We start from the raw sequence: 13,544 nt of genomic DNA, 5'->3' as shown, positions 1-13,544 counted from the left end.
TCCATGAGCTGGGGACTTCCACGCTGGATTACTGCGCAATGCAACACCTGGGGCTGCCCTTGAAGACAACTCGGAAACTTTAACTGGTCCAAAATGAAGAGTTGATCTTGTGCTCGAATCCTGCTTGGTTTCCCACAGGTATCTGTTGGGCAACTGACGTGATCCAGCAGGCTCTTTTTATGTTTTTACGGTTAAAGGCCTAAATTACTTAGGCCCCAAATACCTGAAACAGCCCCCTCCCATCCCTAAAGAACCTCTCAGGTGTCAAGATCAGCAAAGGGACTCCTCTTTGTGGTTCCAGCACCCTCAGAAGTGTGCTGAGCGGGGCAGACCTTAGGGTGGGGAATGTCTTACCCACAGAGGCACGATCTTTGTCCTATGCTGAAGACACACTTCTTTACCCTGGCATTTGACACATGAGATCATGACAACAACGGCTGTGTTCTGCGTCCACAGCTGGAGGCTGCAATGCTCCTGAATACCAGTTACTGGGAACCACAGGAGACAGAGCTCTTGTGCTCAGATTCTGCTTCTGCTCAGATTCCCATTGGGACACCTGGTTGGCCGCTGTGAGAACAGGATGCTGGTCTAGATGGGCCATTGGCTGCCATGGACTGGCTGGACGTGGAGGAATGGCAAGTGGTACCAGTTGGGGAAACCCCAAGGTAAGAAGGCTCAGAGCCTGGGGATTGGTAGTGGCATGACAAGGAGTGGCCAGAGGGATCAGAGTGGGAGGAGGAAGTGTTGGAAGCCAAAGAGGTAACAGGGTTTAGTGAGCAGGGAGAGGCTGTGGCAGAGAGAAATCCAGACTCTAGAGGCAGAAGCGGAAGCTGGAGAGCAGGGAAGCTAAAAGGCAGAGATGAGGTAGGCTGGTGAGGAAGCCAGGAGGTCTCCCTTCTCCTGCTGCGACCAGCTCCCCTCTCCCCTGGTCTCCCAGAACCATAAGAGGCATGAAGAGAGCAAAGCAAAGACAGACAAGATGAAGGAGCCTCAGATCGCTTAGGAAGGACTCGGGGGGGCGGGGAGAGAAGACTTAGGGAGTAGTGGGAAGGCAGGAACCTTCAGTCCTCGCAACTGCCTCAATGGGCCAAGAGGAAGACTTGCTGTGCTGACTAGGCCTGAGCTTTTATTTTTTTGGGATAAAGAGTTAACTTCACTGACCCCTTGTGAGTTATGCTGATCTGCGCCCAACGTGATCCAGCCGGGCTCTTCTTATGTTCTTACTGGATTTACATTTTAGGACCCAACCTATTCTTGTGGTTGTGATTTGGTTTGAACCTATTTTCAATTGCTGTGACCCTCCCTGGGATCTCGGGGTAACAGTGGGGCTGTAATCAAAATATGCTGGGGGAAGCCTGCTCTAGAGAGGACTCTAAATGGCAGCTTTTTCTGGAACTCTAGCATGTTGGAATACTGCTGGCTGGGGTCTGCTGCGTTTGCAGGAAATCTGGTGCCACCGTTCCAATTGTAGGAGCTTCAGCAGAGCACGAGGTCATGGAAGAGCAAAGCAGGGCAGGATGCAGGCGTCATTGATGGAGATGACGGTGTGAGACAGAGAAGGAGGGAGCGAAGGTTTGGAGGCAAAGGGGGCAGGGGGAGAAGTCTATACCCCAGACCCATTTCTTGTGGGTTCCTGCTTGTGGGACCAATTGGCACTTGACTGAAGACCGTTTCCTGTGCAAACCCAGACCCCGCCTCCTTTTCAAGCATTGCAAGCAAGCCAAGAAACAAACACACACTACGAAGTCTCGAAGGCAAGCTCACCTGCCAGGGATTCTTTGAGAGGAAGAGATTTCTGGTCAAATGACGGTTCAAACCCCATCAGCTCTTCCACTGCAGGGGCAGGCCCGTGACCTCCAACCGCAGGAGAAGCTGGAAAAGAAAAGGAAAGAAACAACTTAAGCAGAAGATTTAAAGGTGCGTGTTCCTCCTGCTGCCGACGCCACCATTTGGAAACAGAACAAAGCAAACGGCCGAGAAAGAAAGGGGGGTCATCTTTGCTGCCTTTGGGATGGCAGGGTGAGTTCGGAGCAAGTTCAGAGCCAAATCGTTAACCGGTTGCCCTACTACGCAGAAGTCAGGAGTACAAATAAATTACATGATAATTATATTATTATATTTATTTATAACTTGCCTCATCCCCAGACTGGGAAGCTCAATTATAAATCATCCCAAATGTTATGAGTTGGGGAAGAAAGCCTGACACCCCTTGCCCAAGAAACCCCATAGCCCCAGGGGGCAAGAACCACAACCCATGTTTTTCCTCTGCTTGGTTTGCAGGATGCTTGGGGTGAACAGGACACCAGAAATGCCACTTTGGGGTGGGGCAGTCCTGTCCCCAACTCACTCAGCCTATCCACCCCACACTGCCACAGCTGGCCCCATGAAACAGCTCTGGGAATGATGCACTGGAGCCTATCGCTGCAAGCAATCGTCCAGCAAGGGTAGTATCCAGATCTCAAACGTGAGCCAGCTTTCCACAGAGCTCTTCCTTCTCACCTGCTGGCGCGGACTGCTTTGACTCTGGTGGATTGGGCTCTGTGACGTCTACCAGACCTGTGTCGGAGCATCCTGGAAAGTTCGTCAGGATCTTGCCGGGTGCTGGGCACAAAGAGAGGGTGGGGTGGGGGGGAATAAGCTTTTCACACAGAAACTGAGCTGGAGCCACCAGCCAGTCTGAATGGCTTTGGGGCAGGTGCTCTGCCTGACACGACAGCAAATAGGCAGCATCCATATAGCATGTAATTGAGAGAGAGAAAGCCTTGAACTGGAGGGGGGGGGGGATAAAGGTCATTCAAAGTGCTAATGGGGCAAGCGTAGATACCACAGACCCGCCCCCTCCCCAGGTAAAAGCTTTCTTCACCAGATTCTCTCCGTTCAATCTCTCTGTCCTGCTCATCACCCTTTCAAGAGGACCTGACCTGCTTCCACCTGTGGAACAAGAAGGGGAAGGGAGTTGGGGGGCACCAGACTGGGTAGGTCATGCATCTCTCTCTGCCTCCAGCTTCAGCCAGGATGCATGAAGACAGGGGTGGGGAAGCAGGACCTGGAAGGGAGTGGGAACGGCAGAACCCTGGGAAGCAAAGGATTCTGGGAACCGTCTCGTGATGTTTTGCTGCTCTTTCCCCACTTTGCGCCACCAAAACTCCGCCTTCCTCTCTCAGAATCAAGGTGTTATTTGGAAACAGCAGGTAGGTCCGTGCCAATGCCTGACTGAAGAGCATGCACCTCCTCTCTGGAGATGCTTCTGCCTTTTTTTACCTGGCGGCTCAAAGAAAGGTGTTCCTTGTCCCTCTGCTAAGTGCTGAGGTCTCAACCAGAAATCTTCAGGAAGCCCCGTCTCTCCTGCAGGTGCTACGGGAAACAACGAGCAGATACACAGGCTCTCGTGAAAACCCACCCAAAAGGTGGCTTCACGACAGGTTACCTTTGCAGACCCCCAAGTCAAACCGCCCCAGGTTTTTTGTTTCCCTGGAAAAGAGGTGGAGTTAGAGGACCACCAGGAGGTCTCCTAGGTGGTGTTTGCTGAGCAGCTGTGGCTGACTCAGGATTGCTCCAATTCGCACCGGGGCTCACCTGGAACACCCACACAGGTCAGCTACACAACTGGCAGCCTCAAATCCTACTGCAGACCTGGGTGCCGTCTTGCTTTGATTCTGCTTGTCCTGTTTTCTCTCGGACAGAGGAAAAGCAGGGATCTCATCTCCACAACATCTTTGGCGGCCACGTATTAGCCCTTGAGTGCAGATTTGCTCCTGCTTTTCTCTTCTTCCTAAAATGCGGCTTGCAGACCCATGCATACTTGCCTCACACCCTAGTTTACTAGCTGCAGCTTGCCTCCTCCCCGCCCCCCATTCACCCCCAGGACTTCTGGTGTTCTTGGCAGAGGCAACAGATCAGCATGGGCTCACCTGCTTCGTTCTGGTTCAGCAGAGACTCTGCCCCGGAATCGAGGAAGGCCATGGGGTCAAAAATGTTTGCAGGAGGATGTTGGGGTCCCAGAGGGGGCTGCTCAGGCGCCCCTGCAATTCCGTAAGGTGCTGTAAAAAACAAGGCAGGTTTTTTGCACCACCAGCTACCACATTTCCCCTGCCGTCCACTATGTGGGAGTTCACGCTCAGACTGAACCAAGTTGAGGCTGATTCGGTCTCTCAAGTGGGATGCAATGCGTTTCCATCAACTAACAAACCAATACAAACCTTGCAGGAAATGAAGCCCCGGCAGCTAATTGAGTCAGGATTTCCTTTCCAGGTAGCATTTTGCACCGAGAAAAACACACTTCCAGATGAGGAAGAAAATGTTCATTTCCTCTTGCTGCTACCAGCACTCCCAAGTCCTAAGCTTGAGCTTATTACTTTCCTGATGTTTTGTGACAGCAGGAGGAAGGAAAACTACGAAGTGCCTTTTAAACAGATTTCCCCAACCTTGGGTCCCGAAATGATTTGGACCCCGTCACCCCCAGCCAGCATCCTGGGGGTTTTCTAAAACCAGGGATGGAGAGACTTGGTGGCAGCACAATCACAGCAGCTGTCTGGTAACTGCTTGCCAGCTCCACTTTACAAAGCCTCTGGTCCTGCTGCGGTCGCCTGCAGCTAACCAGCAAGGGACCACCTGATGCCCCAGTCCTAAGCCTTCCAAAACTGAACGAGCAGAGCATCATGAGACAGGTGGGTGTGGAAATGGCAGCCACTGGAAGAAGCAGAAGGGGTGAAAGAGGATTAATAAAGTGGGGAGGTAGCAACAAGGCCCCATCACACCCAATAGTGCCTTGCAGAGTGCCTAGGCTTCGTCTTAGCCTTGTGATGCAGACTTCAGAGGCGGCCTGCCCACCAGTCTTAGGCCAATGTTCAGCAGGGCTGTACAGTAATATCAATGAAGACTGGCCTTTGGCCTTGGATATAGTCTACTGGGGGTCAGAGCAAGCAGAGGGGAGGGAAGCAGAAAGCGAGGGAGGAGGACAGGTTAAACAATTTCCCAGAGAAGCAGGAGGAGCCCCAAATGTTGCACCTCTAATGCCATTCAATTCTGGCTGCAGAGGATTGGGATTTTTTTGTTTCCACCAGCCACAGGAAGAAAGGAGGGCTGGGAGACTGGCGGGTCAACGGGAGCAAAAGGTCGGTGAAGTGGTGGTATTCAATTCCCACACCGCCACCCTGGATAACGGGACACTTTGCCCAGGAATTAAAGGTTTCAAATCAACGTGGTCTTCTTCACACTTCCAAGCTTTCCTCCAAACACCAAAACGGCAGTCTATAATTTCAAAAAAAGATCTAAGGGAGGCATGAAGGAGCCCAGCCTCACGACCGACGGCACGATTGCAAGCATGCAGATTTTTCAAGACCCACTGGCAGATTAGAAGTCTACTGAGAAAGCAGATTATGTCCCTCAGTGCTCTCCATAATTAACACGAGTTTCAAAGCACACTGGAGGAGGAGGAATAAGAAGAAAGATGTCAGCCATGCAGAAGAATTCCTTAGTGGCACTTGAAGCGGGGAGAGAGTTATGCAACCGGCAAGCGCAGCAGAGAGAATTGTACCATGGACTTCTTGCGAAGCTCCAAAATACTCCCCGAAAGGCGGCACATTCGTCATTTCCTGAGGAAGCAGCAGAAGGTCGGACAGGACGTCTTCACGGTGCATCTTAAAAGGCTCTATGGGACAATCAGCAGATAGTTGGCGTCTTTCTCCTGGGTCTCGAGCCGTGGCACAGTTCAGGACAGCTTCCATCTTGACTCAGCAGCCCAGGACACCCCCATGCCCCTTGCTCCTGCCACCTGCAGTGCCAGCCCTGCCTGCTGTGCAACTGATGTGGCAATCGGCGAGAGAGGGGTACAGAGGGCCATGGCAACGGGGTGCAAAGGAGCTGAGGCTAGCTGAGCCTCATCTAGCTTACAGGCTACCTACTGATAACAGAGTCCAAGGGGAAGGAGGGCTTAGGAAGATGAATATCCTTCTCCCCTCACCCCACCATAAAAAACCCCATCCCTTGGAAAAATGCATGTCTAAGGACTTGCTATAGTGAAATTTTGGCCACTCAGCCGTCAAAAAGGAGACAGAGCTTGAGCTTCAGTTCTGTGCTAGGCAGGAAGCCCAGCACTTTTTAATGATGAGCCACAGCCAGACAGGTAGCTCAGTTTACAGAGAATAAGGCTCTTAATCTCGGGGTCAGGGGTTAGAGCCCCACATTGGGCAAAAGATTCCTGCATTGCACAGAATTGGACTAGATGACCCTAATGGTCCCTTCCAACTTTATGATTCTATGAGTCTACGTCTTTCAAGGGAACAAGAAGTGTGCTCTGTAAAGTTCAGCAGATGTCGAATTCTAGGCTCACTGCTGTGGGATCCTCAACCGAGCTAACTTTGTTCCAGGTATAGCTTTAAGATGTTACTGTCACTAAACTTTGTGCCAGGGATGGCTAACGCGAGGCACTCGGAAAGTTGCTGGACGACAATTATCACATTGGCACAGGGCAAACCACACTCAAACCGTTTCCCTGCCTCTACTTGGATGATGATAAACAAGACTCATCAATACCCAACCCAGACACCCACTTCAGGGCAGGATTGAGAGGCAGCCAACCTAAATCATAGTTTTATTGCACATTTTGAACCCTAACCAGGGTCTCTTGACATGAGGAAAGATAAAAAGCATCTCTGTGCAGTTAAAGACATAATATCTGGGCTTGCAAGGTAGTCTCTGTGGGAGTATTTTGAATTTAATTATGGGGTATCAGAGTTTTTAGGGGGTTAACCAGGCTGGGATAGCAGGCTTGTTGGTTTTTGAATGTCTGATGTAGATTTTTTTCAATTTCATTGTTCTGTATGGGACAATGACAATAAAGATTATCGTAATCGTATCCTACACTATATTTTTTATTTTAAAAATGCCTCAGGTGTACCCGCTCAAATTGTTGAGGCATCTTACTGGAAGTGAAAATGTACTTTCAATAGATGGGTACCTGCTCAGACACAACAAGCCCAAAGCCTATGTGCAGAAGGGACAGGTGTGCATGTGTGTCAGATGATCCTGATGGCCTGCCACTTCCAGACAGTTCTCAAACCCAGCGACCACCTACAATCCATCTTGTTAGCTTGCGCCAGGAATCCTATTACACCCTTGACTGGACAGAGGCAGCCAAGCAAGAGAGGAGCCTCGGTGACCTCTTTGCAGGCAAAGCGGCTTTTCCAAAACGAGCATCTACCTAGCAGCTGGGTGGCATTACAGGAAGCGGAAGCCAAGCTTCTAAGAGAGGCAGGGCGAAGAGAGCCTTCCACGTTTCACTGGAAACAAAGATGTAGGTTTTCCCAGACCAACAGTGAGATACTGCAGAACCAAGGCAGGTGGGGATATTGGACGAGAGGCTTCAAGCATGATCCAGCCTTATCCTTCCCTGTCCCTGGGGCAGTCATGACTTGCATGTGCAAAAAGAAGCCACATCAATGCTAATTCGTCCATTCCGCTCTCCTTCAGTGCCAGCTCTTTAATCAACTGGTTTTAGTGCATGGATAGCTCAGTTGGTTAGAGCAAGGTGCTGATAATGCCAAGGTTGCAGGTTCAATCACCGTATGGGACAGCTGCATATTTCTGCATTGCAAGGGTTTGGAATGGATGATCCTCAGGGTCCCTTCCAACTCTATGATTTTACACTTCCAACTCAAAAGGTCATCTTATGGTGCTCTATCTGTGTACACAGGAAATTCTGGGGAGGGTTTTAACTTCAAGCCTTGCCAACGCTTGGATCCCTTCACAGTGTTTATTGAGGCAAGGGAACTATGAGTCTTCTCCACTAGAAGGGGATAACTCAAGCTTCCTCAACCTTGGCCCTCCAGATGTTTTTGGCCTACAACTCCCATGATCCCTAGCTAGCGGGACCAGTGGTGAGGGATGATGGGAATTGTAGTCTCAAAACATCTGGAGGGCTGAGGTAGAGGAAGCCTGGGATAACTCTTCTGTCCTCCAGACTAGGTGGTCTAGAGCAGGGGTCAGCAACCTTTTTCAGCCATGGGCCGGTCCACCGTCCCTCAGACCATGTGGTGGGCCAGACTATATGGGGGGGGGGGAATGAACGAATTCCTATGCCCCACAAATAACCCAGAGATGCATTTTAAATAAAAGCACACATTCTACTCATGTAAAAACACGCTGATTCCCAGACCATCCACGGGCCGGATTGAAAAGGCAAATAGGCCGCATCCGGCCCCCGGGCCTTGCCTACCCCTGGTCTAGAGTTTGCCAAATGATGTCCCATTTGCAAACCAGAGAAACAGTCCTGGGCACGAAACATACACCCCACAGACATGAACACAAAATGCCTACTCTATTGTCTACAACAGTATTCTTCCTTCAAGCCTGATTTCAGCTAGGAGAGAGGACCCTGTGAGTACATGTGCTCCCATGGGTGCTGCGTTGGCAAATGAATTGAAAGTACGCCAAGAGCCTCACTGATCCTGCTAGGTGTTCCATGCTCCTGAAGTGCTTAATAAGCACCTTCAACATGTAAACACGTCAGAGGTTGGAAGGAGCTCAAGCATAATTCCAAAAACATCCACTGTGACAACAGTCCCTATGGTGTCTTCAAAACCCAGCAAGTCCAAATTCCGCATTTGCTAAAAACATTATGAAATTTCAGCAAGCCTACTCACTTAGAGGTTGTTAGGTTTATTTAAGTGGGTTTATACGCTTTCCCATATGTATACGTTACTGTGATTAACAAAAGGGTTTTTTTTATTTATGTGGCAAAACATTTAGGCTTCTGCTTTCATCAGCTGCTCTGATAAAAAAGAAGTGATGCCGTTTCCAAGGTGGCAGCCAGGAAAAAAAGAAAGGAAGATAAATATAAATAAGACAGCATCGTTTCATTTCTACCAGAGCGGTTGATGAAGACAGAAGCCTATGTGTTGTGCCACATGAGCAAACAAAAGCCCTCTGCTTTATCAATCACAGTAACATACATATTCTTTTAGTGATTATCCAAATCCTAAAGGGGGATCCATAATAATTTTGTGTGGTATGCTGTTTGATGCGGGGGGGGGGGGGGTAAAGATCCCTGCTGGGTCAAGCCAAAGACCCATCTAATCTAGGATCCTGTTCTCCCAGTGGCCAACCAGATGTCTATGAGAAGCCTGAAATATAAAATCTCTGAGCTCCCACAGTCAGCGATACTGAATCACACCCAAAAGTCAGACTGTGTAGGCTACAGTAGAGCATATTCTTGCACATCAGCTATCAACTTCTACCCAAAAGCCTCTTTTCACATGTCAGAATAATTGCTACTGAGCCCTCACTGCAATATATTCTAGGGTTTTGCAAACGGGCCCCCTCATTTCCCCGTTTTTCAGGATTGATGGGTTATTTGAGGCAGCTTTAAAAACGGCAGAGATAGGGGATAAATCAGTTTAACTGATGCCTCCACACTAATCTCTCTGTCCCAGCCTTGTAGGCCAGCACCCACGAGCCATTCCAAGCCAACCGCTGTGTGAAATTGAATTTTGAAGGATTTGAGGAGTCCAGAGAGTACCTGCTCATGCAGGCAGCCGCACAAAGAAGATGCGAAGTGCTTCCGCACAGAGGGAGCCCCGTCAGCCTGGAATATCGGGTTGGTGGGGAGCGGCAGAGAACAACCAGACCAATTGTTTCATGCTCCAGAACACACGAATTATCACTGTGGCATTAAGCGCCGCACACAGAGCTAAATCATGCAATTGCTCCCGCAGCAGACAAGGAAGCTTTACTATCCATGACAGCTACGCTGCTCCAGGTGACTTATTAATGGAATTAAGCTGAGCAGAGGTATGAGAAGGGAGCCCCATGCCACTGCCTGAGGGTGATGGACACCTGAGCAAAGCATGCCTCACCGATGACCTGTTTTGCACATTTGACCCAGCAGCACGCCCACTTTTCCATCTCTGCTTGTCCAAAGCTAGCACGTGGGAATGGTGTTTCCATTTTAGGGTCCTTACACACACATTGCCACCACGGAGGAAGTCTCAGCATTGGGGAATGGGAAGGAGGGTCTGTTCCCTGTCCCTGCAGCCTGGGGTGCTGGCAGCTGAAAACATTTAAAGAGCCAGGACAGCAGATGGGATCGGAACGTTACTGGGGTGAGTTTTTCTGCATGCCAGCTTTTAGAACTTGGTTGGATTCAAGCGACAAGAGAAAGGGGCTGACGGACAGAGGAATTAATCTACTTTCAGAACATTGTAGGGGTTTCTTTGGGCAGGGGGCAGTCAGGAGACGATGTTGGAAGTGAATGCCTAGGACCCTCGTACCTACAGGACCGCCTCTCCTGGTATGTCCCACAGAGGAACTTACGGTCTTCAAACAAAAACATCTTGAAGGTCCCAGGCCACAGAGAGGTTAGGCTGGCCTCAACTAGAGCCAGGGCTTTTTCAGCTGTGGCTCCAATCTGGTGGATCGCTCTGTCACAAGAGACTAGGGCCCTGCGGGACTCGACATCTTTCCGCAGGTCCTGCAAAACAGAGCTGTTCCACCAGGCCTTTAGTCAGGGCACAGCCTGACTCCCTCCTTTGGCAATCTTCACAGAATTTTAGCCTAATGGTTGCCATCAATTTGAGTTGAATTAATTTTATAATGAAATGATTTTAGAATGTTGTACTATTTTATTGTTGTTAGCCGCCCTGAGCCCGGCTTCGGCTGGGGAGGGAGGGATATAAATAAAAGTTGTTGTTGTTGTTGTTGTTGTTGTTGTTATTCAGGACAGCAATATAAAGCACAGCACATGGTTAAACAGTGGAACTCCCTCAACCTGTGGGTCCCCAGATGTTGTTGGACTACAACTCCCATCACCCCTGAGCTCTGGCCTTGCTAGCTAGGGGTGATGGGAGTTGTAGTTCAACAACATCTGGGGACCCACAGGTTGAGAAAGGCTGGATTAGACAAATTCATGGAGGATCAACAGCTACCAATGATGGCGGCTGTGTTTGACCTCGGCTGTGAGAGCCACCACTCCTCTGAATATCAGTTTTTGGAAACCACAGGAGGAGAGAGTGCTCTGATGTCTGGCTCCTGCTTACAGCTTTCCATATGCAGCTGTTTGGCCACTGTGAGAACAGGATGCTGGACTAGATGGGCCACTTACCTGTTCTGGCAGGCTCGTCTCACGTACCTAGCTCCACATGTATGTTCACAGGGTCTAAGCTGGTTGTGACTACACCCAAAGAAACAGATCTTTGAATCATGGTGGAGTGTGCACTGAAAAAAGTCATAGAATCATAGACTTGTAGATTGGAAGGGACCCTCAACAGTTACCTAGTCCAACCCCCTGCAATGTAGGAATCTCAGTTAAGGCACTCAGGACCAAGTATGCTGTGGTAGTGGAAAAAATATTGGCTGTCTGTGCGTGAGCCTCTGTGGAATCATGGTTGAAGTATTTTTTTCCGTTTCTCTCCTACAGCAGATAGTCAACCTGTGGAATGTTCCGAGCACATGGAAGCCACCACTGACAAACCCACAAGAAGAAAGATGCTTTAGGCCAAGGATGGCCCATGCAGTGCCTCTAAATGTCATTGGAATCCACTTCCCATCAGCCCCAGTCAGCATGGCCAAAGAAGAGGGATGATGTAGTCCAATGACATCTGAAGGTCACCACATTGGCTACCCCTCGTTTAGGCAATGAAAAAGAGGACCCGGACAGACTCTGATGAAGAGGGTTGATGAGATGGATGGGGAAGGTAACTCCTTCAGGCAAGCAAGTCCTAAAGGGGGCGGGGGACACTAATCTAACATAGACTTCTGGAAGCAGGCATTGTTCCTGGAATGGCGTTCAGGTTTGAAATTTCAGGGGGATTTCGATAAAAATGCAGGCTTCTGCGCTTCCGTTCTCAGTGAAGCTGCAGCTGCAGCTACTTCTTACCTGTCACATCCATGGGCTTAAATGCTGGCTGTGGATCAAAACAATGGGCCCTGTCGTCCATTGTCCACGAATCATTGCGGTCCAGAAACTCCTTGTAGGACATCTTTTCATCCATGATCTTTCCTGGGGACACTGGGAAGAGAAAAAGGAAAGCATCGTTGATAACCGGCAAGTCAAACCGAGTCCTTGGTTGTGTTAGAGAAGAACTTCAGTTGGAGCTGCAACCTACAGCCCACTTAACTAAGGACATTTTTCACAATGGAGAGAAGCAAGCAGTGGTCATCCTCCTTCTCTCAAGCAAATCCATGTCTCCATTCAATCCTCCGCTGTACAACGACCTATGGGCGAACCTTTTCCAAGTCAAGCCAAGTAGTGCCTTAGCATTCTGAAGTTTCTTTTACAAGTTCCCAGAAGTATTACAGTAGTGATTTCCTTCCCCTGCCCACCTGCTCATTCCTCATCAGTATAGAATCACACAATTGTAGACTTGGAAGGGACCACAAAGGTCATCGTAGGAATCACAGCTGAAAAATCTCAGATAGCCATCGAACCTCTGCTTAAAATTTTCCAAGAAAGGAGAGTCCACCACCTTTTGAGGTAGTTCGCTCCCCTTTCAAACAGTGCATAATATCAGCAACTTCTTCCTAATGTTTAGTTGAAATCTCCTTTCTTGCATTTGAATCCATTGGTTCAGTCCTAGCCTTAGGAGCAGGAGAGAACAAGCTTGTTCCATCTTCCACGTGACAGCCCTTCAGATATCTGAAAATGGCTCTAATATCTCCTCCCAGTCTCCTCTTTTCCAGGCTAAACATCTCCAACTCCCTCAGCCATTCCCCACAAGACTTGGTTGCCAGCCCTTGATGATCCTGGTCAATCTCCTCTGCATACTTTCCAGCTTGTCAATTTGCTTTTTAAACTGGGGTGCCCAGAACTGGACTGAGGACTCCAGGTGGGATCTGATCAAGACAGAATCGAGCATTACCACGACTTCCCTTGATCCTGACGCTATACTTCTGTTGATGCAGCCTAGACTAGCAAGCATGTTAAAACAATCATTTATATAATCACTGCCATGAACACAGACACGTTCATTGTCATGTGCTTCTGTGTGTACAAATCTTGACACAGATAAACACCTTCCCCCCACCTGCCTACTGACCTGTCCCTGCAGCCCCTCAGTCCTACCTTGGTGAACAATTTGCAATACTAGCTGGTCTTAATATTGTGCTGTCACACAGAACCAGCAGCTTTCTCAGCTGTCCTCCATCGCCCCAAGTTGATGCATCATTTGCAACTTAACCCTCGTTTCCCTTTTTCTCTCCTCCCCGTCACCAGACAAGAGGGTTTCATGCCAAAGGCCATGTCACCGCAAGCACCTCAATGCACGTAGCAGGTAACCTCTGGCCACAGACACTCTCCCTGTGCACTTCAGTGATAGCTACGGCCAATGACAGAATGAGCCACGAGGCTTACTCATGTAAATAAGTCCAAGAGAAGTGAACAAAGAGGATTGTGTTTGAGACCTCGCAGTGAAAAGCTGGTATGTAAAATGCTCCGCCATTGGCAACCGTTTGCATTGGGTTTGTTTGTTTCTGGAACTTCTGGGAGGGCTGCAGCTGCTTGTCTTCATGAGAAGCAGGAAGTCAGAGGCCGTCAGCCATCCCTTTATACC

General features: G+C 49.4%; 1 protein-coding gene across 13 annotated transcripts in view; it reads right to left on the bottom strand.

Moving 5' to 3' along the window:
* Nucleotides 1-13,544, bottom strand: part of MAP4 (microtubule associated protein 4) — a 178,330-nt gene that overhangs the window by 86,937 nt on the left and 77,849 nt on the right. For 8 of the 13 annotated variants that reach the window (XM_080973947.1, XM_080973943.1, XM_080973950.1 and 5 more), the window contains exons 4-9: nt 11,873-12,004; nt 5,537-5,650; nt 3,912-4,040; nt 3,262-3,354; nt 2,500-2,601; nt 1,765-1,872 (exon numbers count right to left, since the gene is read on the bottom strand). In XM_080973947.1, coding sequence (XP_080830073.1) covers nt 1,765-1,872; nt 2,500-2,601; nt 3,262-3,354; nt 3,912-4,040; nt 5,537-5,650; nt 11,873-12,004 — 678 coding nt within the window. The remainder of the gene's footprint in view (nt 1-1,764; nt 1,873-2,499; nt 2,602-3,261; nt 3,355-3,911; nt 4,041-5,536; nt 5,651-11,872; nt 12,005-13,544) is intronic. The other 5 variants (XM_080973951.1, XM_080973952.1, XM_080973955.1 and 2 more) reach the window with 5 other exon arrangements.

This window comes from Podarcis pityusensis (genome assembly GCF_964106645.2).
Source record: "Podarcis pityusensis genome assembly, chromosome: 12".
In the NCBI taxonomy this organism is placed as follows: domain Eukaryota; kingdom Metazoa; phylum Chordata; class Lepidosauria; order Squamata; family Lacertidae; genus Podarcis; species Podarcis pityusensis.
This window is presented reverse-complemented; position numbering and strand designations above follow the sequence as displayed.